Source organism: Macroventuria anomochaeta, assembly GCF_010093625.1.
Source record: "Macroventuria anomochaeta strain CBS 525.71 unplaced genomic scaffold BU25scaffold_35, whole genome shotgun sequence".
NCBI classification, from domain to species: Eukaryota; Fungi; Ascomycota; class Dothideomycetes; order Pleosporales; family Didymellaceae; genus Macroventuria; species Macroventuria anomochaeta.
In genome coordinates, this window is record NW_022985396.1 from 107,571 (window position 1) to 132,620 (window position 25,050).

General features: G+C 52.2%; 12 protein-coding genes across 12 annotated transcripts in view; 5 read left to right on the forward strand and 7 right to left on the reverse strand.

Annotated features, from left to right (window-relative positions):
- Nucleotides 1-13: 13 nt before the first annotated feature.
- BU25DRAFT_451150 (general substrate transporter) lies at nt 14-2,311 on the reverse strand. Its single transcript, XM_033709734.1, has 6 exons — nt 2,126-2,311; nt 1,781-2,061; nt 1,504-1,726; nt 1,387-1,449; nt 725-1,338; nt 14-676 (listed from the first exon to the last, which is right to left on the reverse strand). The coding sequence occupies exons 2-6, from the start codon at nt 1,983-1,985 to the stop codon at nt 81-83; spliced, it is 1,701 nt and encodes a 566-aa protein (XP_033557855.1). The 5' UTR covers nt 1,986-2,061; nt 2,126-2,311; the 3' UTR covers nt 14-80.
- Nucleotides 2,312-3,213: 902 nt separating this feature from the next.
- On the forward strand, nt 3,214-3,935 carry BU25DRAFT_461750 (uncharacterized protein; the record flags this gene model as incomplete). The annotated part of the gene is made up of 2 exons (XM_033710468.1): nt 3,214-3,292; nt 3,493-3,935. The coding sequence occupies 2 exons, from the start codon at nt 3,214-3,216 to the stop codon at nt 3,933-3,935; spliced, it is 522 nt and encodes a 173-aa protein (XP_033557856.1).
- Nucleotides 3,936-3,999: 64 nt separating this feature from the next.
- Nucleotides 4,000-4,885, reverse strand: BU25DRAFT_400225 (uncharacterized protein). Its single transcript, XM_033704960.1, has 2 exons — nt 4,421-4,885; nt 4,000-4,367 (listed from the first exon to the last, which is right to left on the reverse strand). Exons 1-2 carry the CDS (start codon nt 4,688-4,690, stop codon nt 4,077-4,079), a joined length of 561 nt encoding a protein of 186 aa, XP_033557857.1. The 5' UTR covers nt 4,691-4,885; the 3' UTR covers nt 4,000-4,076.
- Nucleotides 4,886-5,001: 116 nt separating this feature from the next.
- BU25DRAFT_375352 (uncharacterized protein) lies at nt 5,002-6,157 on the forward strand. Its single transcript, XM_033704088.1, has 3 exons — nt 5,002-5,498; nt 5,552-5,811; nt 5,859-6,157. Exons 1-3 carry the CDS (start codon nt 5,161-5,163, stop codon nt 5,963-5,965), a joined length of 705 nt encoding a protein of 234 aa, XP_033557858.1. The 5' UTR covers nt 5,002-5,160; the 3' UTR covers nt 5,966-6,157.
- A 2,094-nt stretch (nt 6,158-8,251) lies between these two features.
- On the reverse strand, nt 8,252-9,661 carry BU25DRAFT_414128 (carbohydrate esterase family 16 protein). Its single transcript, XM_033707207.1, has 2 exons — nt 9,206-9,661; nt 8,252-9,157 (listed from the first exon to the last, which is right to left on the reverse strand). The coding sequence occupies exons 1-2, from the start codon at nt 9,407-9,409 to the stop codon at nt 8,285-8,287; spliced, it is 1,077 nt and encodes a 358-aa protein (XP_033557859.1). The 5' UTR covers nt 9,410-9,661; the 3' UTR covers nt 8,252-8,284.
- A 1,808-nt stretch (nt 9,662-11,469) lies between these two features.
- BU25DRAFT_349596 (uncharacterized protein) lies at nt 11,470-12,520 on the reverse strand (the record flags this gene model as incomplete). Its single annotated transcript, XM_033703262.1, has 3 exons — nt 11,470-11,670; nt 11,756-12,208; nt 12,254-12,520. 3 exons carry the CDS (start codon nt 12,518-12,520, stop codon nt 11,470-11,472), a joined length of 921 nt encoding a protein of 306 aa, XP_033557860.1.
- A 2,169-nt stretch (nt 12,521-14,689) lies between these two features.
- Nucleotides 14,690-15,417, forward strand: BU25DRAFT_414132 (uncharacterized protein). Its single transcript, XM_033707208.1, has one exon. The coding sequence runs from the start codon at nt 15,089-15,091 to the stop codon at nt 15,332-15,334; it is 246 nt and encodes an 81-aa protein (XP_033557861.1). The 5' UTR covers nt 14,690-15,088; the 3' UTR covers nt 15,335-15,417.
- Nucleotides 15,418-16,030: 613 nt separating this feature from the next.
- BU25DRAFT_375362 (multifunctional beta-oxidation protein-like protein) lies at nt 16,031-19,347 on the forward strand. Its single transcript, XM_033704089.1, has 4 exons — nt 16,031-16,417; nt 16,578-16,914; nt 16,969-18,396; nt 18,448-19,347. The coding sequence occupies exons 1-4, from the start codon at nt 16,253-16,255 to the stop codon at nt 19,233-19,235; spliced, it is 2,718 nt and encodes a 905-aa protein (XP_033557862.1). The 5' UTR covers nt 16,031-16,252; the 3' UTR covers nt 19,236-19,347.
- On the reverse strand, nt 19,318-20,257 carry BU25DRAFT_414134 (Rhodanese-like protein). Its single transcript, XM_033707209.1, has one exon. It carries the CDS (start codon nt 20,115-20,117, stop codon nt 19,602-19,604), a length of 516 nt encoding a protein of 171 aa, XP_033557863.1. The 5' UTR covers nt 20,118-20,257; the 3' UTR covers nt 19,318-19,601.
- A 227-nt stretch (nt 20,258-20,484) lies between these two features.
- BU25DRAFT_349696 (uncharacterized protein) lies at nt 20,485-21,773 on the reverse strand (the record flags this gene model as incomplete). The annotated part of the gene is made up of 5 exons (XM_033703267.1): nt 20,485-20,929; nt 20,978-21,179; nt 21,233-21,410; nt 21,463-21,567; nt 21,618-21,773. 5 exons carry the CDS (start codon nt 21,771-21,773, stop codon nt 20,485-20,487), a joined length of 1,086 nt encoding a protein of 361 aa, XP_033557864.1.
- Nucleotides 21,774-22,970: 1,197 nt separating this feature from the next.
- Nucleotides 22,971-24,260, forward strand: BU25DRAFT_172490 (NAD(P)-binding protein). Its single transcript, XM_033700836.1, has 3 exons — nt 22,971-23,233; nt 23,289-23,708; nt 23,782-24,260. Exons 1-3 carry the CDS (start codon nt 23,161-23,163, stop codon nt 24,138-24,140), a joined length of 852 nt encoding a protein of 283 aa, XP_033557865.1. The 5' UTR covers nt 22,971-23,160; the 3' UTR covers nt 24,141-24,260.
- Nucleotides 24,261-24,529: 269 nt separating this feature from the next.
- BU25DRAFT_414138 (thioredoxin-domain-containing protein) overlaps nt 24,530-25,050 on the reverse strand; it is a 2,523-nt gene continuing 2,002 nt past the window's right edge. The window contains exon 3 of the mRNA XM_033707210.1: nt 24,530-25,017. Coding sequence (XP_033557866.1) covers nt 24,679-25,017 — 339 coding nt within the window. The 3' untranslated portion in view covers nt 24,530-24,678. The remainder of the gene's footprint in view (nt 25,018-25,050) is intronic.

The following is a 25,050-nucleotide window of genomic DNA, read 5'->3' on the forward strand; positions in this document are numbered from 1 at the left end:
TGCTGTTCATAACGCCTGATAACTGCACACTCTCCTGCAATCTGTGCTGGCAGTCTACCCGACGCCCAAGCTTCGAACTCTTACACATGGCTGTAACCCTTCTCATCACCAACAACCATCTCATCCCTGTGCACTGGAGCACCACCAGCCATAATAGCTGCGAGTCCGATCTCCTGATTAATCTCCGCCATCCTCTCCTGGTCCTTCTGCGCCGTACCCTCGCTACCAAAGAGGATATCCATCTCCTCCAGACTCAAGCGCTTCGTCTCGGGTACAAAGAACCAGATAAATGCTGCTCCCACAAACGTCAACAGACCAAACAGAATATACGTTCCATATGTAATCTTCTCAAGAAGATCCGGCGTAATCTGTCCGATGATGAAGTTGTTCATCCAGTTACTACTTCCTCCTAAAGCGGTTCCATACGGGCGCGTGCTGATGGGCCAGATCTCCGCAATCAAGATCCACGCGCAAGGGCCCCAGGAGTAGCCGAAGTGGATGACGAAGAGCCAGACCATGACGACGGCGGCCCAGCCAGCGCCTTGCGCGTTGTGGAAGTTGTCGATGTTTTTGGCGAGGATGATGGCGATGATTATGTGCGAGACGCCCATGCCGATGGCACCGATGGCGAGGACGGGTTTGCGGCCTACACGGTCGATGTACAGCACGGCGGGAACTAGTCGAAGTCAGAATAGCTGCTAGAGGAGTGGGATGTAGGACTTACTGGTGGCGACGAACATGACGATTCCGACGACACCGGTCGCGAGCAGAGAGGTGGTGTTGCCGGTCAGACCGAGCTGGCTGAAGATAGACGGGGCATAGTAGAGCACGGCGTTGATACCAGACCACTGTTGGAAGAACATGGTGACCGTGGCTACGATGACACGCTTGAACATAGCCTTTGTCTTGAAGAGTGCACCGATGGCGACGAACTGGAGCTTGAAGGTATTCCAAGCGGTCAGTTGCGCAAGATGCGGGAACTTCTCGGCGATGCTACGCTTCTCGAACATAGACTGGGCCTTGATCTCAAGAAATTCAAGCTCAATCAATTCATGGTCCTCGGGGAGATCACGGAGGTTGGCTAAGGTGCGGCGAGCCTCCTCCTCACGGCCATGGTGGACGAGCCATCTGGGTGAGAAAGGCATCCAGATCATGCCGAAGAAAAGGACTGCAGCGGGTACGAGTTGAATACAGATGGGTACGAGCCATGCGGCGTTGGACTGGGTCTCCAAGGTGGTTCCGCCAATGTAGTTGGTTCCGTAGTTGATCCAGAAAGAAATCATGATGCCGAAGGTGATAGCTAGCTGTTGGCCGGCTACAAGGGCACCTCGAACCTCACTATCGTCCTGTCAATAGAGGTACTTCAACTTTATCAGCTGTACTTACGGAGGAGCACACTCGGAGTTGTACATGGGTACAATGCATGACAGGGTACCAACCCCAATACCTCTGTATCATGTTAGCCGGTTTGCCTTGATCCCAGATCAGGAAACAATGACTCACGTAATGAAACGGCCCGCAAGAATCTCGTTGTGTCCTCCAGCAATAGCTGTGATCTGGATGATAACACCAAGAATGAAGACACCGGTGGCGATCAGAATACCGTACTTGCGGGACATAACCTCAGCGAGGAATCCGGACATAACAGCTCCGAACCAAGCACCAAGCTCAAGGATAGCAGTAAGCCAACCTTTCTGTGTTGCGTTGTCGATGTACCCGTCAGTCTCTAAAACGAGTCGTCAGTGTTAAGCGGATTGTCGTTGAGCTGGGAGGACCGTACGTTTTCCGAAAGACGGCATGGCCAGGATACCAGAGAACATGCCCTGGTTGTAACCATAAAGCACTCCTCCCAAGCAGGCGAATAAGGCAATGCGGAAGACCTTGAAGTTCTTGATTAAAGCTCCTGGGCCACTCTTGCCCATCAAGGCCTGACGCCTTTCGAGCGCGGCATCGAAGCCAGCGGGTGCTGCACCTCCACCACCCATGATGAATGGTCGATGAACGTAGGTTTCGTAGACGGAAAGAAAGTTTGGAGTATCGGCTGTTTGATGTACCACAGATCTGCGGAGGTTTAAGCTTACTGCAGGCGACACTAGCTCTTTGTATGTTCACGTTGCGCTCTTACCATGCTGCAGCCCTATGGGATATTAGCCAGCATCCTGGCATTGAGGGGCCCCACATCATCGCGGTAATCCGGGCACATCTTTGCAACGCGGCCGTTTGACGGTCCTAGCATTAGTATACGACGCCAGTGATGGTCAATATGATTGCCGATGCTACGTTCGAGCGACTCTTGGCTAAAGAAAATTCGGCATGGAGACCGAGAACGCCTTCACGGCTCCATTGGTGTGTACTCCACAATTGTTGACTTGTCCGATTGGGCAATTTGCGGCTTTTAGCTCGGCTGTAACGTGGTGCTGATAGTTCTTCAACTGCCTGAAGCCAAGCCGCGGGGTGATTTCAGGCTAAATTTGCTGGTTCACGCATCAACGCGATAACTGTCCTCGGAACGACCCATGCGCTGGGGTAAAGTGGCGCTTTTCATATGCGGATGGCTTGCTGAGATTGATTGATTGATTGATTGATTGGTTCAACGTCCTATCTGAGTCTAAGACTATGGAAGACGAGAAGAGCAGTAGCTCCTCTGGTAACGCGAAGATTTAGTTACATGAGATTGAGTGACTTGCTGAGATGTCGTACTTCAGTTCGCCGGTTCTGCTTGCTCCGATAATCATGAAGGTCGTAGTCAAAGATGGCTGCAATAGCTGGCTTGGTGAGGGGTAAATTCGTATCCACTACACGCTGATGCTCAAGGTCAGGGAATCCGTCTTAAAGATGATCTGATATGGACTCTTTGAGCTATTGTTCGGAAGTGGTCCATTACGTTGCTCCAAGTCTGATGTGCTCTAGAAGACTTGAGACCGTAATTCTGATAGAAAGCAGACTAGACCTCATCAGAAGCTGGTCTCGGCAAGTCGCACAAAGCCATCGAGGGGAACTCGACGACTACACCTGCTGCGAAGAGGCATTCCGAACAGGACTGGCAAGCTGAGAATGAGGTTGTGGTTGTGGCGATGGTCGTGAAGAAAGCATACAAAGCACGTCCCAACGCATCTTACGAACGAGTCAATGCACATTTGGCAAAGCGCGCCTACCTTCTCTCCTTTACACTATCAACACCACAATTCGGAACAGCTCTCATCTGGCATCAAGATGGCTGACTCGATTCTGACAAGGAAGCGGGACTTGATTTACTTGGTCTTCTTTATCACGCACCTACCGGTGATGTTAGGTATGTAGAATTACTCTCTATCGTTTGCCTGCTACCTGTATCTTGCATATCATGCACATGCACGACCAGCACTGGAACTTCGAACAAAACTCTGTACAACGAACATTTACCGCTCATTCTCGATTTTCTTTGAAGTCAACTTGAATGACCACGATCGCTGAACACATCATCCACACCTCCACCTACTAACCCAACCGCAGCGTTCGACCTCACCGCCTACTACCCCATCAACATCAAACCCCTCTGGATGGGCGACCTCCGCACCTGGTACGTCGCCACCTACGGCGACCGCTTTTTCTACAACCCACCAGCCTGGTTCGGCGTCCTCACCTTCCTCGAGCTAGTCTACCACCTGCCTCTCACACTCTGGGCCATTCCCGCGCTTGTGCGCAACGACCCCCGCATTCCCCTGGCTCTGCTAGTCTTTGGCATGGAGACGAGCATCACGACGCTGGTTTGTCTGGCGGAGATGTGGAGTTGGGAGGAGTTGAGGCCAGAGCAGAGGGGGTTGAGTGGGTTGGGGGGCATGTATGGGGGGTATTTGGCACTGGGGGTGTTTATGACGTTGGATTGCTATGCGAGGTTGGATCAGTGGATTGCGAGGCAGAAAGGATTGGTGCCTGTTTCGAAGAAAAAGCTTTGAGGAAGTCGAGCGCTTGGCATGGCACAGATAGGGGAGTCGACGTTGATGTGGAGGTGATTTGGAGGTGATGTTGAGTTTCTTCTACGGTATACTGCACCAGTATGTACGTATTATGTATCTCTCTAAGCTGCGCGGGCGTTGCTACGCTACGGCACCTGAGGCGCTTGCCTTCTCCTTTTCTTCCATCTTCCTCCTTGCAGCCAGAATCATCTCCTCCCTCTTCCTTTGTAGATTCGACTGGCGTTCGTTTCGGTCTGCACTCCAAGCTTTCGCCCTGGGCTTCTCTTCTGTTGGTTCGGGTGTCTGACTCAGCTTCGAGGATAGGTTGTAGCGTGTGATCAGGTCGGGATGAGATGGCTTTGCGACGGCCGCGACTGGTCGTATAGGTGCAGCTGCTGTGGACGTAGCGGGTAGCTGGAACGATGCTGGTGCCTGCATTGCGTCAATATTTCGATTCATTGTCAGAACTAGCTACATGAACTTACACTGTCCAGAGACCTCCCGCTCAGCACTCTCTCCGTTGTGGCCGCTGCATTTCCTCCATTCCTTTGCAAGTCCCACGCAATATCCCTCCTGTTTAGTTGTGGGAACATCTGCGCTATTGTGTCGATTTGGGCGGGGTTTATCCGCACAGAGCGGTTAGCAGCTGGTCGCGTGCCATTTGCGGAGGGCTTGCTGGAGTACCACCGATATACGAGGAAGGCGACGACAGCGAATACGATGACTTGTGGTATGTTGATGCTCTGTTCTGCCATGTTGGAGTGTATAAGGTATGAGACAGCGAGTTCGGCGGGCTCTTTTGAGGCGTGGCGGTCTCCTCGGTACCAGTGAACGTGGACGAAATTTTGAGGTGGCTTTGACAGGTGGAAGATCCCTGAGGGTCCAATACCGAAGAACTTCGGGTTAACACAAAGTGCTAGCGAGGGAGTATACAGAAAGTTGGTGGTGAGGTCAGCGGGCCGCAAGTTCCACGTTTGCCGCGGCACAAGCAATCTGCGCCTTTCACTAGCGCCAGGGCATTGACCCCTAATTCTCCACAGCATCGCGCTTTCTCCACCTTACATCTCGACTCTCAACCTTAGAGACTACGACTCTGTCTGAGGCTCGATGGCTCAGACGTTCACTCTTTACTGTTAATCGATATACTTTGACCTTTTAGCGTGTCTTCTTTGCGATACCCCGTACATATACCCACAACATAGCGTAATGCACACCATATATCACAATGAGCGTGCCAATGATACCCAGAAAGGAGATAGCAAGGAAGGAGTTACCAAGCAAAGAAGTTGAGGAGCCATCGCCGGCACACTTGAAAGAAATTAGAACAGGCAACACTGCAACCAGACGGGATACACCCGAGGAAGGCCAGAGCAAGAGAAAGCGCATCCACTTAGGCGCCGGCGCAGGGTGGGCACTATCAGACCGCTTCGATCGCATACTTCCACCACACAAACAATATGTCGGTCGCAGTCGCCGCACGTTTCTCGTTGCGCTGCTTGTTGCTTTTGTCTGTCTACTGGCACTGATCATTGGTCTGGCAGTTGGATTATCGAAGAAGTCCAAGTATGCTCTGTGTCAGAAGATTTGTTGGATATACGTACTGACAACGAACACAGAACTCAGAACTTGCCGCTTCCCGACAATACTGATCATCATACTGGTGATTTGACCTACTACGGCCCTGGCCTTGGTGCGTGTGGCATCGAGTCTGGCGATGATGATGCGATCGTCTCTGTGTCGCACTATGTGTTCGATGCAGCACAGACTGGCAGTGATCCGAATCAGAACCCGCTGTGTGGACGAAAGATCAGGGCCACAAGAGTGGATGAACGCATCGGCAAGCAGGTCAGCATTGACGTAAAAGTTGTTGACAGATGTACGTGAACGAATCCCATACATGAATCACCTCCTGACATATGACAGGCACTGGATGCGAGCCTACTGATCTCGATGTCAGTCCTGCGATGTTCGACGAGATGGCGGATCACGATTTGGGGAGAGTAACGATGACTTGGGCCTGGTTGTCATAAGTACAGTTGTGCTAAAAGGTACGGTGTGTGCAGCTATGGCCACAAGATCGAGCGCTGCATCCGAGGGCTTTCATTGCTGTCTGAATAGTTATGCCAGCCCGAGAGACTCAGTGTTTCTTGCTGTCTTTCAAGACCCTTGCCAACCTGTGCAATCCGTCGATACTGTAGATTGAAAGTCAGATCAGATTCATTTACGACATGACAGCGCCTTTGTTACAAGCTCGCCAAGATTACGATTCAAGAACGCTTCGCTCATCATGGTGCCACAAGAACACGGCGGTCGCACAAGCGTAAGACTGTACATCACGCTGCAGCTCGGGGCTGCCATCGTTGCCTGCAGTAATATGTTAAGACCCGTCCTCGGTCGCAGACTCCTAAGCACTCAAGCATTCTAACAGTGCCATCCTCGAACTCAGGGTGAAGCAGCATGACGGTCTGAACAGCGACGGTCCTCTTCAGAACCTGCCAATTGTGCTCGCGCTAGAAAGGCACCCTCTCTACCCACCCAACTCACCGGCCGAATTATTCGCGTCCTCGAGCTTCTACCTGGAGAATGATCAGGCCCCATCACCTGCCTCCTCACGACGACAGAGCTCAATTCTTCTGTTCTTAACTTCGAGGCCGTTTCTTACGTATAGGGAACAGCTCTACCATCCCCGACCATTATATGCAACGGCCACCAGCACCGCGTGACACAGAATCTAGCCGCTGCTCGATCTTAAGGCTACCTGATTGCTCCCGCAACTTGTGGATTGACGCTCTCTGTATCAATCAGGGGGACGTAGAAGAACGTAAACACCAGATTGAGTTCATGCGCGAGATATACTCTCGATGTTTCCATGTCATGGTCTGTTTTGGCCAGAATTGATCATGGCATGGCGACCCTGCAAGAGTCAAGACGCTTCTGCAGCGCATCTATATAGCATACACGCGACTGACAACCGACACACAAAATGTACGTATCAGAATCAAATTCTTTTATGACATTTCTGACGGCGCTACTGAACTTCTCGCACTTCAAAGCCACAGACGCGAAAATTAAGATATACAGACTTCTGAGCCTTGTACAATCAGACAATAGGCGTACTGCATTAGCTGTCGACTACTAAAAGACTCCAGGCCAGGTCTACACTGATGTCGCTGAAGCCATAATTCGTACTTCGAAGGACCTTACGAGATTGTCCGTAACACATGCCGTATCTCCAAAGACGGGCAACCCATGAAGGCGAAGTCGTGCTCGAAAAGACGTGACCGACTTGCCTTCCTGGGTGCCATCCTGGAGCAGCGATATACAGACTAAGAAGCTCAAAGACCTTGACTTCCCCTAGGCCCTGCAGCACTGGAAAGCATGCGGCAATCGCACCGCTTGGGGAATGGAGCGTGTCCTCAACTGGAGCTATTACTTTGCGTGGCTTTTCCGAAGCAACGGTAGCCAGAACTGGAAAGACTTACTTGCAAAAAGGCACTGACACCGGACTTTATCTCCAGCTATTCGACTTCAAGCATTGTGGCAGACGTTACGACAACTTACACTTCGTCATGGAACAGTTTCTTGGTTGTCTCGATGCAGCAGGCTCTGGACAAGCACAGAACAATCTCGCATGGATACTGACAGGAGGCCTTGACGCATATGGCAATCCTATTACGGAAAATGCACCTCCTTTGAGGTCTGCTCATCATCGTAATCAAGTCCTCTCAACTATAGCCATGATCGCGGATTGGTGCAATGACCATGTTTAGAAGAGATTACCTTCTGTCATCGGGTATTGAGTTTGCAACAATTTGCTCACATTGGAGCAGGCCCATGAGGGCATCGTACATCGGACTGGTCTCGAGCGCCTCGTCGAAACAACAAATGGACGACTTGCGGCTGCACCCTGGGAAACTGACGACGATGATGAGATCGTTACATTGAACGGAGGAAGACTGTCATGTGTGCTACGTAAAATTGGCGACGGACATCGATTTGTGGGAACATGTTGGATGTTTGACACCATGCACGGCGAGGCGCTTCACAGCAATCAGGTAACTTCTTTTACAATTGTGTGATGAAAGAGCCTGATACCATCGTTCCGCGCACTGCAGTAAATGGATCATATTTGGATGCATTCTATGGTGTGGCTGCTTGGGCCTTCCAGCGCTTATGAGTGTAGAGTTGTGGAGACAGTCGATGTAGGTCTAGACGATTTGCTTGCAAAAATTCTTAGAGAGGGTCCAGAGCAAAGCTAAAGGAATGTAATTCTTAGAGTCTTACTGATGTTGGTACTTAAGCTACTTTTCGAAGAAGTACCGGACAGGCTAGTGACTCCTCTTACTCCTTCAACCCCAGTACGTTCCCCACTTGCCCTTCCCACTAATCACATTAACAAACTCCCTCGCAACGATCCTCGACGTCTGCTCACTTGGATGCAGCGCATCAAACCATTCAAAGCTGTCTGGGCTAGCATTCACCGTACAATTCTGCCCGCTGACCGTCGCACACGTCTTACTAGTTCCCGTCACGTTAAGCGGTGCAGTGCCGTTGAGGTATTGGGTTGGGTTGGAGTGGATATCAGTCATCAACCCGTTGACGTTGTAGTTTGCGAATTTAGCGTCAGGGTACTTCTTCGAGATTTGGGCGACAAAGGGCGTACGGTATTCGTACACGTCATTCAGCGCTGCGACGGTGTTTTGCATGCGGTAGTGGACGTCTGTCTGGTTGCGGCCGTTGGCGGGCCAGAACTGCGTTGCAGTAAGGCCGCCTTGCGAGGGGAGCTGGTACTGGGGAAGCAGGTCGAGTGGCGCCAGGTTCAGGAGGACAAAGTAGCGGCCGCCGTTCTTGTAAATGCCGTCGATCGTGTTGTATACGCAGTCGATGTAATCCGAGACGGTTTTGTTTGACTGCTGTGAGTTTGTGATGAAGGCGCCGTTACCGAGGTCGTTTGTACCGATCCAGACTGCGTAGGCGGTTGAATCTTGAGCGCCAGTAAAGAATGGCTTGCCAGTGGTGGGCACGATGTATTTTGAGTCTGCGATGAAAGCGGGGAGTTCATAGCCTTCGATGTCTGGGAAGAGGGCCGTTGGCGAGAGAGGGCGTGGAGTGATGTTGTTGGAGCATACTGCGCCTGAGACGGCGTAGTTGTAGAGTTTTGCTGAAGAGTAGATGCTTGCATAGCGCGCCCAAGATAGACCACCTGAGGCAGTCGCCAGACCCTGGGAGGATAAGTAAAGAGTTCTCAGTGTAACCAAAAGCACACATACGACAGGTTGGTCCCATCCAACTGGCGGTGCTGAGCCATTGTTCTGAATGAAGTAACCAAGGCGATTCTCATCCGTATACGAGTCACCGAATGTGACCAAAGTATTGAACTTTCCGGCTTTCCATGCCTGGGCTGGGTGTCCTGCTTGCACAAAAGCGAAAGCTAGGGCGGTAGCGAGCGATTGCAATAACGTTGTGGAAACCATATCGAAGAGGAACAGCTGCTACCCTCTTGGCTATGCGGACAACCCGCGGATATTTGTCCTGTAGCCATTGCAGCTACTAGCCAGTTTAACACGGAGTCTTGAAGCTTCCTTACCGCCGGCACTTACCCTGAAGGTTGCTAGCAGGCAATTTACGGTGAATTGAGGCTGGGATTGTGCAGAACCGCGGGAATAGTTGAGGGGTTAGCAACACGGAAGGAGCTGGAGATAATGTCGTCCGCGGCACTATACCGTTCTAGCAGTAGTCGCCTGGAGAACAGCCTAAAACACGTTGCACTGCCCTGACGTGCGAACCCCGTGGTTCTTGGGACTGCAGGCTTGGATGGTTCCTGAGATGAACCCGTGTGTTGATAAAATTCTTCGTGGCAAGATACAGGTTGTTCGGTCGAAGACGGCTCGCGTGGACAGGATTCATGTCGTATTAGACCGAAGACGTGCTATGTTTTGGTGGCAATGCGCAACAAGCTTTGGGAACTTTGACTCTTCAAGATCTGTACCGCTTGGCTGCTTACACCATGATGCTTAGGGTTTTGGTCGCTGTTAACACATTTTGATCTTCAGGGACGATGGCTCTAATGTCGGGCGTTGAGGTAGACCGATCGTAAGGTCGAGGAGTATCCACCGACGATTTAAACTCTCGAAGTGGATGCGCAAAACTCTTCAAGATCCTCATCGTAAGACTCGCAGATGGACGTGAACGAGGAAACAAAGGATCAGATGCTGCCAAAGCTTCCATCATGTGTGTATTAGCGTATGCGCGCAAGGCGATAGGCCGCTTCCCTTTTCCCAGCCTCTCAATAGGATCGTGTAAATAGTGGGTACTCTAAGCCCCATTGGAGTATGGTGTTTGATAGCTCAACGTCGATACATGAAGCTTCTCCGTGGACGACGGCCTTTGAGGATGGTACTGGAGGTGAAACTGCTCTTTGTTAGGCACACAATGTCAACAACTTTCAATTTCTGGTTGATCGATAGCTTGAGCATAGCGCCTGCCGGTGAAATGAAACTTCTGCTAGCTCTTGAAGGGAGGATGTCGAATGGCAAAAACGCGCCATTCCTCACAGCAGATTGCTTCGGTACCAGCCTGTCGGTATCGAGGGCTTCCTGCAGGCTTCAGATGCCAACCAGTGAGATGAAGAGACTTGTCAAAGCTTCCTTGTGCCCGCTTGTGCCGGTTGGAGACGTGAGGGAAGCGCGAGCTTGTCTTTCGACGTGAGTGGTGGCCGTTCCTTCCTCGTCCCGGGAAGGGTCGCATCCGCGCAGGTTCTCTGCACAACCCTCAAAATTCCCGTCCAGCTTTGATCCTCTCTTCTCGCCTCCAGTATCTTGTCAGTCGTGCTCTCCACCCTAGATCCGTAGTCAGAGGGGCACCCAAGGGCTCGCTCAGACCGTCGCAGCACTGAATCGCTGGGACGCCACCGAGCTGATCACTATCAGCCCCAGGTACCTTCAGGACCGTGCAGGGCAGTCTCATCTCTTCCAAACCTCACCCAGAGCAGAACTTGGGTACCTGTACCGATGAACCGCTAATCTGGCCTCTGTGAAGGCTGCCTTAGTGAGTCATCTACTTGATACTGAGCGAGATCCCAATCTGCAGCAACTGTCGAACTTGTTGTAAAACTTCCATCGATGGGGCAGTCTGGTCTAAGAACATGTCGCTCGGCCTATTGAGACTGCGGGGCGTCAACTGTCATGTTATCTCTGCACCAGACAATTCTCGAGGTGGCAACGGCATCAACAGCACATCCGTGTGAAAGGGTCTGACAAGCAGCTAGGGTACTGCAAACGGCTACTAGCAGCGTGTGGTGTCTAAATGTCTGCTTTGACGGGCTACCTGAAAGGACTCAACAAACTTCAGTAACAGCAACATCGCCATCGCTCATGTAGCGCACAGCCTCGACTCACCGCCAAGCCGATTTACACAACCATTATTGACAGTCCGCGATCGACCGAGTCTACTATCCCTTATCCACTGCGGCGGCCGCAAGCCACGTACCTATGTGATCATCAGATCCAGTCCCAACCGGGATGGCATTTCATACTTACACGGGAACATACAACTTCAGCTCGTTGTTCTGCAATTCTGTGCGAACTTCATTAATGAGTCGAGTGAACTGTGCGGCTGTCCAGTTGAGTTGCTGTGTCAAGGGCCAGAGGCTGAGCGACTCGAGAAGATCGCCCATCATCCCAACGGTGTCTCTACCGACACTGGATTTGACTGGATCTGCCAAGGTTGTTAGCACCTTTCACTCTGTGCGTGCAAAATCTTTCGAGCCGACACCTCGAGTTCGGCGGTACCGATCAAGAAAGGAGAGTCGGTGGAACGACGGGGTACCAATCACCTGCTTCCCAGTCGCCAATCGGCAGCTGTATAGTTTCGACTCGAACGTCTCTCAAACTTGCTTCGTTGAAGAGACTCTGTAGCTGAGTGCCAATCCTGGGATCGCGATTCATTCGACTCATGGCCTCTGCATATGCCAGCCACCATCTTCTTACCGCCGACTGATCCGTCAATCTCCCGCTGCTCGACTGAATGTTAAGGTAGTACTCAACAATTTGAATCCATCCATTTAGCCGGAGTAGCAGCTTCATATCTCGGATGTACGATGTCCACCTGTTGCTCTTGATACCCGCACCGATGCAGCGAGAGTGAATAAGGTCGTAGGCTCTAGCTTGGAAGACTTCAGGATCGTTGAGGCGGTCGTTCAGGTTGTAGCCGCAAAGATTGAGATTGTCTGGCTGGTCCGCGATAAGCATGGGGTAAACATCAACGGCAGTCACCTCACACAGTCAGCAACAGTTGATACGACCGTTTCGCATACGCACCTCGCAGTCTTCGAACTCTTCGGCACACTGTACAGACCAGTCGCCACCACCATACCCACACTCCAGTATCTTTCGGGGATCTCTGATCCTCATATAGGGAGAGAAAAGAGCATTTCCGAACAGCTTGAACAACACATCATGCTGAGCCGTCAACCTATCTTCCTCGAGCTCGTCGTTGGCCACCGGAACGCAGTATATACCGTTGTCGATCGAGATCTTTTGGAATACCCGTCCATGTACGGTGACACACTGAAAGTCATCATCCATTGTAGGTCAGGTCCTGTTTGAATCGAATACTCCCGAGACCCGGTCAATCCGGCCTTGCCTGGAAGGATGAAGAGTACTTGGGCTGCTTTCGACTGCCAACGCCTGCTGTAAGTGCCCAGGAGGAACCGGATGGCGGGCTTGGTTGATGTCGTCTTGATGCGTGAACCTAATGGTTCATCAACTTACTTATAGCGCGACTGACGATGGTTTCAACTCGGCGATAGTGCTATCGCTATCGCTGGAGGCAGATGATGAGGTTTGGTACCGTATGGAAAAGGGTGAGAGGTGTTCAACGTGGATCTCCTTTGTTTCGTGCTACTGGAGGCCGAAAAATAGGAACTTGATTACGAAGTCGAGTGCGGGACTATGCGACTTAGTCACTTTGTGGATGCCCGGTCTGCTTCAAGACCAAATCAACCGGTAGGCTGTTCGGCCTTATTGTACGCTGCTGCCCGCTCCAAGGCCAATGTGGATCGAAAATGTCTAGTAGAAAGTGCTATGACGGAATGCTTGTTAGCTACGAAGCCCTACGACAGCAGTCCGCTTATTACGAAACCCGCTGTCAATTTGAAGGAAGAAGGGAGCTGTCACCCACAAAGAATTTTTACCCAACAACGAGCAAGATTGCTGTGCTCGCGCCTCCGATCCCCGAAACGTCATGTGTACACGAGGTGAATCTTGTAAGGCTTGTCAGGGCATCCAGCCATTCAGAGGCCTCGAGGAGCCTAACTCCGGCTTGTCCACGGAAGTCAGCGATCAAGAACGCGAAAGGGATCTGCGCCGCAGTGTAAGGCTTATTCTATTTGTCCTATTGGACGACTGCTAAGGGGGAGATTTGACTACGTTTGAGCCCCGGACTGGCATACGAAGCTGGCGGTCTCGGGAGGATGGATTACTGCGATTGGCGAAGTGTGTCCCCAACACCTGTGGGCGACAGCTTCACACACGCTTGATCGGTTACGCAATCTCAAACATTAAGCTATCTAGAAATGGATCGAACTGCGGGAACGTAGCAACGGCGTTGGTCCAAGGCGGTTGATCCCGTCAAGAGTCTGCCAGTAAAGATACCGCTGACATGGGCCTGGGATGCAATGACCAGTCTGGTCAACATCGCTTACAATTTCCGCCTCCAGACACTATGCTGGTCCAACCGTCATCGTCCAGTTGCACAAGGTTGCGACTACGGATCGATGCATTGCTGCAAGTTATCTTTACGCAGCAATTTGACTCCAACAAAAGAAGAGAATGAAGCGGGCGGTATAGCCGAACAGAGCAGACATTGCATGGTCCCGTGAGCGTCTTCTCCTCATCAAGCGCCTCATGAATCGTCCTCCGTCACACTGTAGCGGTGAAGCAGAGGGGTCCGAGCTGAGACTAGAGCATTTGATATGTACGACACCCCGGCGACAAACTTCAACGGTAGCATGCGTCTTTCGTATCGAAATTGGCCGACGGTCTAGATTAGGTATGCCGAGAGGCACCTTCGAGAAAACGAGAACATCTTCGAAGGGTAATCCTCGAATCAAAAATTGCTATAGAGCGATATTGCCAAGCTCTACACCTCTCTGTCAGTCTGGGCTGCAAACAAAAACGCAAGATCACACAGAAGTCTCAGCTACCGTGGCCCCACTTCGACAGGAAAGCTTATCAGCGCAAAAACTGCATAATTCTGTATTTGGCAAACCACATCTTCAGGTGTGGCACAGAAACCGGCGGAGAGCAGTCACCGGCATTGACCCCACGCATGGCGTCTTCAAACTCGCTTCACCTGGCTATGTTGCACATCAACATCGACTCGCGGAACAACAAGCATACAATGATTTTTTGAGGAGTGAAATTTCAATGAGGACACAGAGCCTGTAAGACTGACAGTACCCTTCAGATGAATGCACGTCAAGCATGCAGAGTTTACATGCTCGGGTAACAGGAGTCTAGAGTAGTATAATGATTGCCAAAAAGTATGGTCCCCCTGAATTCGGGACCGTGATACAGACAGTACATGCGCACCGTGGTTTTGCTGTGCGGCCAAGTCTGTGAGTGGTCATTATCCACGTGCATGTCCTGCAGTGGTCGACCAGCGTGTCACATCTGTCGAATCAAAGATATACAGCCACTCGGAAGCTCTCGCTTCCATATGAAGTAGGGAACATGGACTACCAGACTTAGGGGGTTCCATATATTTTGGCAAGCACCGATACGCTATGCTCAGGGCCACGTGCAGTGACACCTGTCAAAGCTGCTGCATAGATGCTTTGTCCTTCTATGCAGTGCTTCTTATTATATGCGCGAGACTGTACTTTACCCGAGCTATGCGTGCTCGCTACTGATCCAAGTTGTGTAGGATAGCCTTGCACGTCTTCTTTGAGGCAGCTTCAACGATCAAGGAACGCAATCTTGACCCAACGACAGCTCTTAGTTCTCACACCAATATCCGTTGCAGCTCCCGGCTGCAAATCAGCGACGTTGCTGTTGTGCATATGTCCTTCGCCATGCCTCACAGTTGTCCCAACAGAACCTTCCTGGCTGATCCGCTCGCCGCTCATTCTCGGGTCGATTCCGATCTGCATCATGCACTTCTCTCGCTTCGTGTATTTGGGAGCGCCTTTGCACGCGTTTGTGCGCTCTGGTCAGATTGTAGTTGCACTCAAGCTGCACATGCTCCAAGGTCAGTACGTTTCCTGGGGAGCACAGCCGTACATCCAGTCTCACCAAAGCCCCTCGGTGAGGAGACCGTGTGGTGTCGCTTCGGATGGTGCAAGAAAGGATCGACGCAACGAATGGTGCATCGATGACACCAGCATTCTTCGCGACTGAATGCCACAAATCGATGGACGAGTAATCGTGGCTACATAGGAGAGGAGTAAGGCAGTGACAGGGACGACTAAAAAAGTGTAAGGCTGAGTGATGATGTTCGGGACTTTTGCTCAGGTCGAAAAATTTGAATTAATAGTACGCACAACCGCCGAGGCTTACCATAGCACAGTATCGATTTATCATCTTCAGTGTTCAGTTCCAATGCATCCGTAATTGTGATGCGTTGTGACGGGTTGCAGCAATTGCCATCCATTACATTGCTTTGCTTTCGTCGATCATGATCTTGAGCAGAACGACATACCCTTCCTCCACCATCTAAGGTGAAGGCCTTGTGAACATTCAATGGCTACTCTGTCGGAAACTCTCTCCTCCAATGAGCGCCCAGGAGCACCGACTCGCTAGAATCCCCTCCCTTGTTCAGTTCACAGCAAGAGGGTAGACTAACGGCAACATGCTTCACAATAACACTCAGAAGGCACCAGGCATTAGCACCATACAACAGTCCATACTCTCTTGGCAGCACATGACAGTGAAAAGACCCTGAGCTGATTTTCACATGTCGGCAATGTGTGACGGCATCGAGCGAACGGGCGGACTGCGGCTACCCCAGACACCGTGGACGTCACGTGTATCTCCACACGATTCGAAGTGCCGAGGCAGCTTGCACCTCGGGAGGCCGCGTGAACGAGATGAGCTCAAAACCACGACTCTGGCTTCAGCTGGCGCATCCGTAATATACTCTCTCCCCGCACATTCCTCCTCCCTTCCCACATCAACACTTTTACATCATTTGGGATCTTTGTTGATACCCATACATAGCTAGCAACTAACGTCATTCGGTTCTAGCTCTCCGCATCTATAGCGGACCTCTTGAAGAGCTATACCCACCTCTTCTCGTTAATAAGGAAACCGCACATCATGAGCGGTGTGCAAGAACTGCGATATGACGGCCAGACCGTTGTTGTGACTGGTGCTGGCGGTGGTCTAGGTCGCGAGTATGCGATCTTCTTCGCCAGCCGCGGCGCGAATGTCGTTGTGAACGACCTCGGTGGAAGCTTCAAGGGCGAGGGCGGCAGCTCATCGGTAAGTTTGCACACTTTGTCATTTCCCAGTGCAATCGAGCTCTGCATTTAGAGCAACCTTCGAGACAGCTTGACCGCGACTTCACATCAGGTCGCAGCCGCCTCATTGTCACATACTCCACGATTCGGTATGAGAGAGCAACCGTTAATCAGACCCACAGGCCGCAGACAAAGTCGTTGAGGAGATCAAGTCCGCAGGTGGTAACGCGGTCGCCAACTACGACTCTGTCGAGAATGGAGAGAACATCATCAAGACCGCAATCGATGCCTTTGGGCGCATTGATATCCTCATCAACAATGCTGGTATCCTGCGAGATGTCAGCTTCAAGAACATGAAGCAGGCGGACTGGGACCTCATCTACAAGGTCCACGTTCTCGGTGCATACAAGTGCGCAAGAGCTGCATGGCCGCACTTCAGGAAACAGAAGTATGGAAGGCTTATTAGCACCGCTTCCGCTGCTGGCTTGTTTGGCTCTTTTGGCCAGACAAACTACTCTGGTATGTACAGTTTGAAAAGCAAGGACTGGATCTACGTGCTAATGAATGATGTAGCTGCTAAGCTTGCCCTCGTTGGTTTCACCGAGACTCTTGCAAAGGAGGGCCTGAAGTACAACATCCTCTGCAATGTCATCGCCCCGATCGCAGCCAGCCGAATGACCGAGACCGTCATGCCTCCAGATGTCCTCGCGAAGCTGAAGCCTGAGTGGATCGTTCCTCTCGTCGCCGTCCTTACACACAAGTCGAACACCAAGACTGGTGCGATATTCGAAGCTGGTGGAGGCCACATTGCTGAGTTGCGCTGGGAGCGAGCCAACGGTGTTCACCTGAAGGCTGATGAGACCCTTACACCCGGTGCTGTTGCAGCTAAGTGGAAGGATGTCGTCGATTTCTCGAAGCCAGAGCACCCACAAGGCCCTGCCAATGCTCTTGAGCTGCTCGAGGAGGCTGGCAAGCTTCCTGCCAACCCCAAGGGTGAGGAGCTCGACTTCTCAGGCAAGGTCGCCATTGTCACCGGCGGTGGTGCTGGTCTCGGCCGTATCTACGCGCTCCAGCTGGCCAAGCGTGGCGCAAAGGTTGTCATCAACGATCTCGTCAACCCTGACGATGTTGTTCAGGAGATCCAGAAGCTCGGTGGTCAGGCTGTCGGTAACAAGGCTGATGTCCAGGACGGTGAGGCTGTTGTCAAGACAGCTATCGACACCTGGGGTCGCGTCGACATCGTCATCAACAACGCCGGTATTCTTCGCGACAAGGCCTTTGCCAACATGACCGATGACCAGTGGGACATCATCCACAAGGTTCACTTATTCGGTACCTACTCTGTTACAAAGGCTGCTTGGCCCTACATGCTGAAGCAGAAGTACGGCCGTATCCTCAACACCACTTCTACCAGTGGTATCTACGGAAACTTCGGCCAAGCCAACTACGCCTCGGCCAAGTGCGGTATCCTTGGTTTCTCCAAGTCCCTTGCCCTTGAGGGCAAGAAGAACAACATCTTTGTCAACACCGTTGCTCCCAACGCTGGTACACAGATGACTCGCTCCATCATGCCTGAGGAGGTTGTCCAGGCCCTCAAGCCCGACTACAACGCACCCCTCGTCATCCTGCTCGTCTCTGACAAGGCTCCCGTACCAACTGGTGGCCTCTACGAGATGGGCTCTGGTTGGTTCGCTGCTACTAGGTGGCAGCGCACTGGTGGCCACGGCTTCCCTGTCGACGTCAAGCTCACTCCTGAAGCTGTTCTCCAACAATGGGATCGCATTACCAACTTCGACGATGGTCGTGCCGACAACCCTTACGACAATGCCAGTGGTCTCAAGTCGATCATGGCCAACATGGAGAACACCAGCAAGAAGAGCACGAAGGAGAAGAACTCATCCAAGAGCAACGAGGAGATTCTCAAGGCTCAGCAGACAGCTCTGGCTGCCAAGTCGCAAGGCACTCCTTTTGAGTACACCGAGAGGGACGTCATTCTTTACAGTAAGCCCAACAGCCTCCAAATCGCACCTACATAATACTGACAACCAACAGACCTGGGTATCGGCGCCAAGCGTACAGATCTCCCCTTCGTATACGAGGGCGACGAGAACTTCCAAGTCATCCCTACATTCGGTGTGATTCCTCCCTTCAACGCCGAACCACCCTTCTCCTTCGACGACATTGTGCCCAACTTCGACCCGCGCATGCTTCTGCACGGCGAGCAATTCCTCGAGATCCGCAAATTCCCCATCCCCACAGAAGCCAAGCTCGTCGCCGTGCCTAAACTCGTCGAAGTCGTCGACAAGGGCGCTGCCGGGCTGGTCGTATACGGCTCCGTGACCAAGGACGCCAACACTGGCGAGGAGATCTTCTATAACGAGTCCACCGTTTTCATCCGTGGCAGCGGAAACTTCGGCGGTCAGAAGAAGGGCGGCGACCGCGGCGCAGCGACAAAGGCGCACAAGCCGCCTCAGCGCGCGCCCGACGTTGTTGTCGAGGAGAAGACGACAGAAGAGCAGGCCGCTATCTACCGTCTCTCGGGCGACCTTAACCCTCTGCACATCGACCCGCAGTTCAGCAAGGTCGGTGGCTTTGACACACCGATCCTGCACGGACTGTGCTCGTTTGGCATTTCGGGTAAGCACGTGTTGCAGAAGTTTGGGCCGCTCAAGAATATCAAGGTCCGCTTTGCGGGTGTCGTGCTGCCGGGGCAGACGCTTGTTACTGAGATGTGGAAGACGGGTAATACGGTCACGTTCCAGACTAAGGTGAAGGAGACGGGCAAACTTGCTATCTCGGGCGCTGGTGCAGAGCTGCTTGGTGGTGGAAGCAAGTTGTAGGTGTTGAGATGTGCGTTTAGCGATGCGGTCAAGAGACTGCTGCTTTGTTCGAGCTGGCGTTGGGTTGTGTCGTTGTATATATGTACTGCTATGAATTTAACAAGTATTTCACTTCGAAATTTCGCCCGCATATGCTGCTGGTAATTTTCCTTTCTTCCAATGCTAGTCTCTCGCAGAGCGTGATAAAATGGCTTTAATGCCTGTGCCTCAGGACGAGGATACCGTGACGGCCCGCAGCGCACCCCTGAGCATTCTGGCTCTTTGTGTCAAGAGGCGTCTAACACCACTTCAGTCCCACCTTGTGCTGCTCCCGAGCGCTCCATAAGATCCCAGACATCTCGTACACGCGCACCCTTCTCAAACCACTCAATACCCAAACTCCCAAATATCCTTCTGATACCCCTCCGTCAGTTTGCTATCCTCCCCATACTTCTCCTGCCACTCCGTAAACCCACCATTCAGCACATAAACCCTCTGCCGCTCCGCAGAGGCGCCCTTCTCCTCCACCTCCTCCTTCCCTTCCTCAATCTTCCCCACCCCCTCCTCCCTGACCTCCCCCTTCGACTCAACCCCCGTCCCCGGCTTCAACCTCTCCTTCTCCCTCAAATACCTCAACGCCGCGCTCGGTCCCCTTTGCTGACTCAACGCGCAGTGGAATATGACGACTTCTTTATCCTTCAGTGTGCGTACTAGCTCGGGCACTTTGTAGTCCAGCTGTGAGCTGGGTATCCATGTGCTTCCACGAATGTGGCCGCCGATGTGGTCGCTGTCGCGGACGTCGATTATGGCTGTGTTGGAGGGAAGGGATTGGGTGGAGGAGAATTTCTGGGCGAGGGTTTCGCGGGAGATGTATTGCAGGTCTGTAAGGCTAATGGTTGACATTGTTGCGCGAATAGTGTAAAGGGCAGGCGCGTTTTTGTGAAGGTCGCGGAGGTGAGGCGACTTGTATGTTTTCGATTGGGTATGGAGAGGAAGTAACTGTGGACTGGATTGGACCAATTTGATCTGGAGGAGGGTTCGAGGTGAGCTGCGGCGCATGACCTGGGGGAGATGGCGGTGTAGTTTGTGATTGGAGGGGCAGAAGGTATGGTGGGGCACGCGTTCAGGATCGCGCGAGAACACGTGAGTCTCCACGTCGAATTTCGTTGCTTGCTGTAACGACTACGCTTTCTGATCTCCTCTTATTCACCTTTTGCGTTCGCTGTGGTTCGCCAACTATACTTCAAATTGATATTCTCAATTTCGGATATCAAGTCTTCAACGCCTGCTCCCAACCCAGCACCTGGCTCTTAACCCGCTCCTCGCTAACAGCGACATAGCTCGACGTCACCACATACTTGGTTTCCTTGACGATATTCTTCTGACTATCCCCATCATCATGCTCGACCTCATCGCCATCCCCAAGCGTCTGAAACGTATCCATCATCACTACCCCTGAGCGCGATCTGGCATGCTTGTTTCTGCTCAAGGGTTCGGACCTGCCCGATGTTGCAGCACCGGGCGTGTTCATGCTGGAGCTGAATCCGACTCTAAGGGATAGCAAGGGGCGGAGAGCGGGTAGAGAGCCGGCGACTATGCCGATGCCTTCTTCCATGAGTGACCAGAATCCGATCTTGCCGGTGCTGTACATGAATTCTCCGGCGTCGCTGTACAGGGCGAGGTATCTGAGGCGGACAATTGTTGCGCAGCTTGCACTGATGGTGCGTTAGTGGTGCTACTGAAAAGAGGGTAGAAGATCTTACACTGAGGCCAGAGCGAGAATGACAGCTACTGAAGTCTTGACGCTGCCCTTCATTTGCACGTTCCATAACAAGATGGCGGGCAGGATGGCCAGGCTCCAGTCTGTCAGGATCTCGATTGCTGAGAAGAAGAAGCTGACGTTGCTGTTTAGCTGGAGGTTACAGCTACCCTTGGCCTCGCCCCATAGTGTCTCGATTGGTTGGCCTGCCCATCCTTTAGTTATTGTTTACGAGAACGAGTGTAGGAAGGTGATTTACATATACTGGCTATACCGGCACAGAAGACGATGGCAGCAACGCATGTCAAGCCCATGATCGCATATAGGGACCAATTGTAGCGGCGCTGGGAGGCGGCGATGCGAAGGAGAGTTACAGAAATACTGCATTTGATTATTGCGGCACCGACGGCATAGAAATATTCCGCAACGTAGAAAGTCTTCAACAATCAGCCTTGGGTCTTCAGGAGATGGATCAAGGGAGTGACGTACCTCGATCCCTTTCGAGATCGTAAGAGCCGGTAAGACTTTAGCCTTCTGACCAGAGCCATAGAAGCAAGAGACTATGCAGAGGCAGGCCGTTACAGAGAACAGAATCTGAAAACATTACTTCGACGTTCAGTAGTTTTGGTCGATTGTACACATACCAGCCCAACGACCATCAGGTAGTCGTCCATACCGAGGACCTTCCGCCAAATTCGGACACAAACCCGCATAGAGACCGTAACCCAAGTCAAGACTAGCAGTATAATTGCGGCGTACAGAAGCGCCACACCATCACCGGCTACTGACACGGTATTCATCGCTCAGCACAAAAAAGTCACGGCTCAGCAACCACTGCGACCGTACTTTCTCACTCGACAATGACAACGCAGACTCCAGAACAAGAAGACGAGGTGTCGATGAGAAAGGATTCGGTGGCGCGTTGCTCTTATTGCTTAATGATCCTGGAAGGCTTAACGTTTTTCTGACACGAACGGGTCCAATGCCCCATCCCAACCTGTCAGGTCCTGCTCAAGACAAGCTCGATCAACGGTGCGCTAGGACCGATACCTGTAACGGCTTTTTCGACCCCTGTGCACAGCTTCATGGTGCAGAGTCATGGTGCAATCAGAGTGTACAATATGCAGTGAGTCTGGAGAGAGACTCAATTTTCGCTAAGGGTTGAATAGATTGTGTGCAATGATGTCGTGTTGCTGTTGCTCTTACGAGGCCTTGTATGGGCTCCGGAAGTGCAATCCGCTGTCTAGCCGGGATTTGCTATGTGTGATGTTCGCCACGTGAAGACGCACCTCCTCCAGGAGGTTTGCGATCGGCAGGAGCCATTGTCATCTTGACTGGGCAGTTGGTACATGGTTAGTTCGTTGTCCGCATCCAGTGTACCACTCGTGTACGAGAACGTGCATGTTGGCTTGAGCACGGAAATGTTAGCGGCAAGACGTTGCTCAAATTGTTGATGGGTCGAGATCCTTCGTTCACCGCAGCTTTGAAGTCCAGTCCTCTTGTGGTCAGATCAATGATTGAGTGCCACGCTAAACGGCAGCTCTGCGGCCCTACCCGCCTCCGAAACAACCGTCGAGCTCCCATCTCACCACAACGGCTGTTAGGCTCCACGAGAGCAATTGCTACTAAGTGTCTGTTCGATTATGACAAGGACGATCACCTTGTCGAGCTGACTGAATCAGCACCGCAAATTGTACACGGCTTTTTCCGAGATACCTCCTCTTCGGCCCCATCAGCAAGTCTAGAGACACTCTCGGACCACTCTCTCCATCGTGGCCTGGCCGAACAAGGATGCTCTAACGGTTAGCAATTTCACGATAGCTGCACCTTACCTCTTTGGAGTTTCCCGAATGGAGCACGATCTCAAGAGTTACGAAGCCTCACAGGCACCCTGCATGCAACCACCAGACCCATTGTGTCACACGGTATGATTGGACTCCAAGCTCCGCACCTGGACCCTGCATGCATCTCTAGTATCAAGATCTCAGCCGCCTCTTCTGGTAACATGTGCCCATGTCACCACGCACGCAAAGGTAGCGTGTTGTCGCGGTAGAGGCAGTAGCTCCGGATCCACACATCGTGGACCGAATCATTGCTATGTTTGGAGAGCTGCCCCTTCAGCGCTGCTCTTCTTAAACATTCAAAACCGAGATTTTGTCTTTTACACTCTACAAATTACTACCCAACATGACAGACTTCCAGATCACAGACTCTGACCTCTCCAGATCCAAGTTCGAGGGTAAAGTCGCCATCATCACAGGTACCCTCCAGCCGGATCTCTCCCCACCAAGTCACAAACTCACCAAAAACCACAGGTGGCTCCTCAGGCATCGGGCTCGCAACAGTCTCCCTCCTCGGCTCCCTAGGCGCAACAGTAATCAGCGCGGACATCAATCCACCCCCAACACCCGGGCTCTTCGTCTTCGTGCAAACGGACGTCAGCCAGTGGACCTCGCTCACCGCGCTCTTCAAATCCACAATCGCCGCACATGGCCGCATTGACTTCGTCTTCGCCAACGCAGGGATCGGGCCGCGCGCGAACTATCTCGCGCTCGAGACAGATGCCTTAGGCGAGCTGGTAGAGCCGAACACAGCGACTCTGGATGTGAACCTGAACAGCGTGATCAACACCGCGACACTAGCTGTGCACTACATGAAGACGCAGAAGGAAGGGGGAAGCATCGTACTAATGGGATCTTCCACCTCTCTACACCCTGTACGGGCGATTGACTACTGTACGTCCCCCTCCCCCTCCCCTACCTTCAAACTCAACCCAGCATAAAGAAATTGAGACTAACAAATTAATAGCCACAGCAAAATCCGGCGTCCTAGGCTTCGGCCGCGGTCTCTCCGTCCTCCTCCAGGCCTCCTCCCTACCCATCCGCGTGAACAGTCTCGCGCCTAGCTGGACCGCAACACAAGTCCTCCCCGGCTTGGATGATTTGTTGAAAGCTGTGGACTACGATGCGCAGTCCACAGATGTCGTTGCGAGGGCAGCGGCGTACCTGTTTGTGGACGGGAAGAGGCACGGCGATGTGGTGTTTGTGTGTGAAGGCAAGTACAAGGAGATCGAGAAGGCGATTCTTGCGCCAGCGTATGGGAAGGTCAAGGGGGAGGGACCGAGTGATGATGATGTGCTGGCAAGGATTTTCGCTTTAGCTGGTTGAGGAGGGCGCAGCAAGTGCTACGTCCTGATACGTCCAGGAGCAGATGGCTTTGCAGATACCCAAAACAGACGACGATTTCCTAGCAACAACGACACGCCAACGATGCATGTGCTGCTACAATTACATCATGGAGTCTTGACTACAGCCCAATGAAACCTCCCTGTTGACTGTAGCGGTACTTTCAATGCAGTTGGAATGTTGCCCACGTTCCATGGAAGCCCATTCGGTTACCTAGGGCCCCTAAGTCAGTTGTACGCCAAAAGCAACCACGAACGTCGAGCCGCAGTCTGTAACGGGCGGACATACATTTCTCAGTCCACTTGTACGGCAACTGGCAAGATGACTGCGTTTTGCGAGAAAACAACAACAGGCAAGAGGCAATACAGTAACCGTGATTCTTTCATTTGCAGGCCCCTATATGACCACCGAGGTATCAAAAACTCAACCTGTACGCCGCGCAAAATGCTTCCACGCATCTCATGTAAAGCGTATGGTACAGTTGCCCTTCCTCCAACGCCAAAAGCAAAACCACATCCATCTAGTCGTGCTTCGCCGCTCCGTTGCCGCTGCCAATACCGCCTAACAGCCCGTCCTTCTCACCAAGCTGGAAGTACGCCGCGTTCCCTCTCCTCCTCCTCATCTTCTTGCCTCCAAGTAATGCTGCGAGTATCAGACCAATCGTACCGAATACGGCAAGGATGGGATGGTGCCAGGCAAAACTGTTCAAGCTGAGGAAGAAGCCCGAAATGCGGCCAGTTGTGGATTTGGCGGCGATTTTGGGCGGGTTTTGGGTTACTTTGTTGATGGTTTCGAGGATGCTGGTGCGGCTGGGCCGGATGGGTTCGCCGGAGATGGTGGTGTCCCAGTAGCGGCGGTTCTGGTTGTTGTTGTCAGTATGCTTGCGTATACA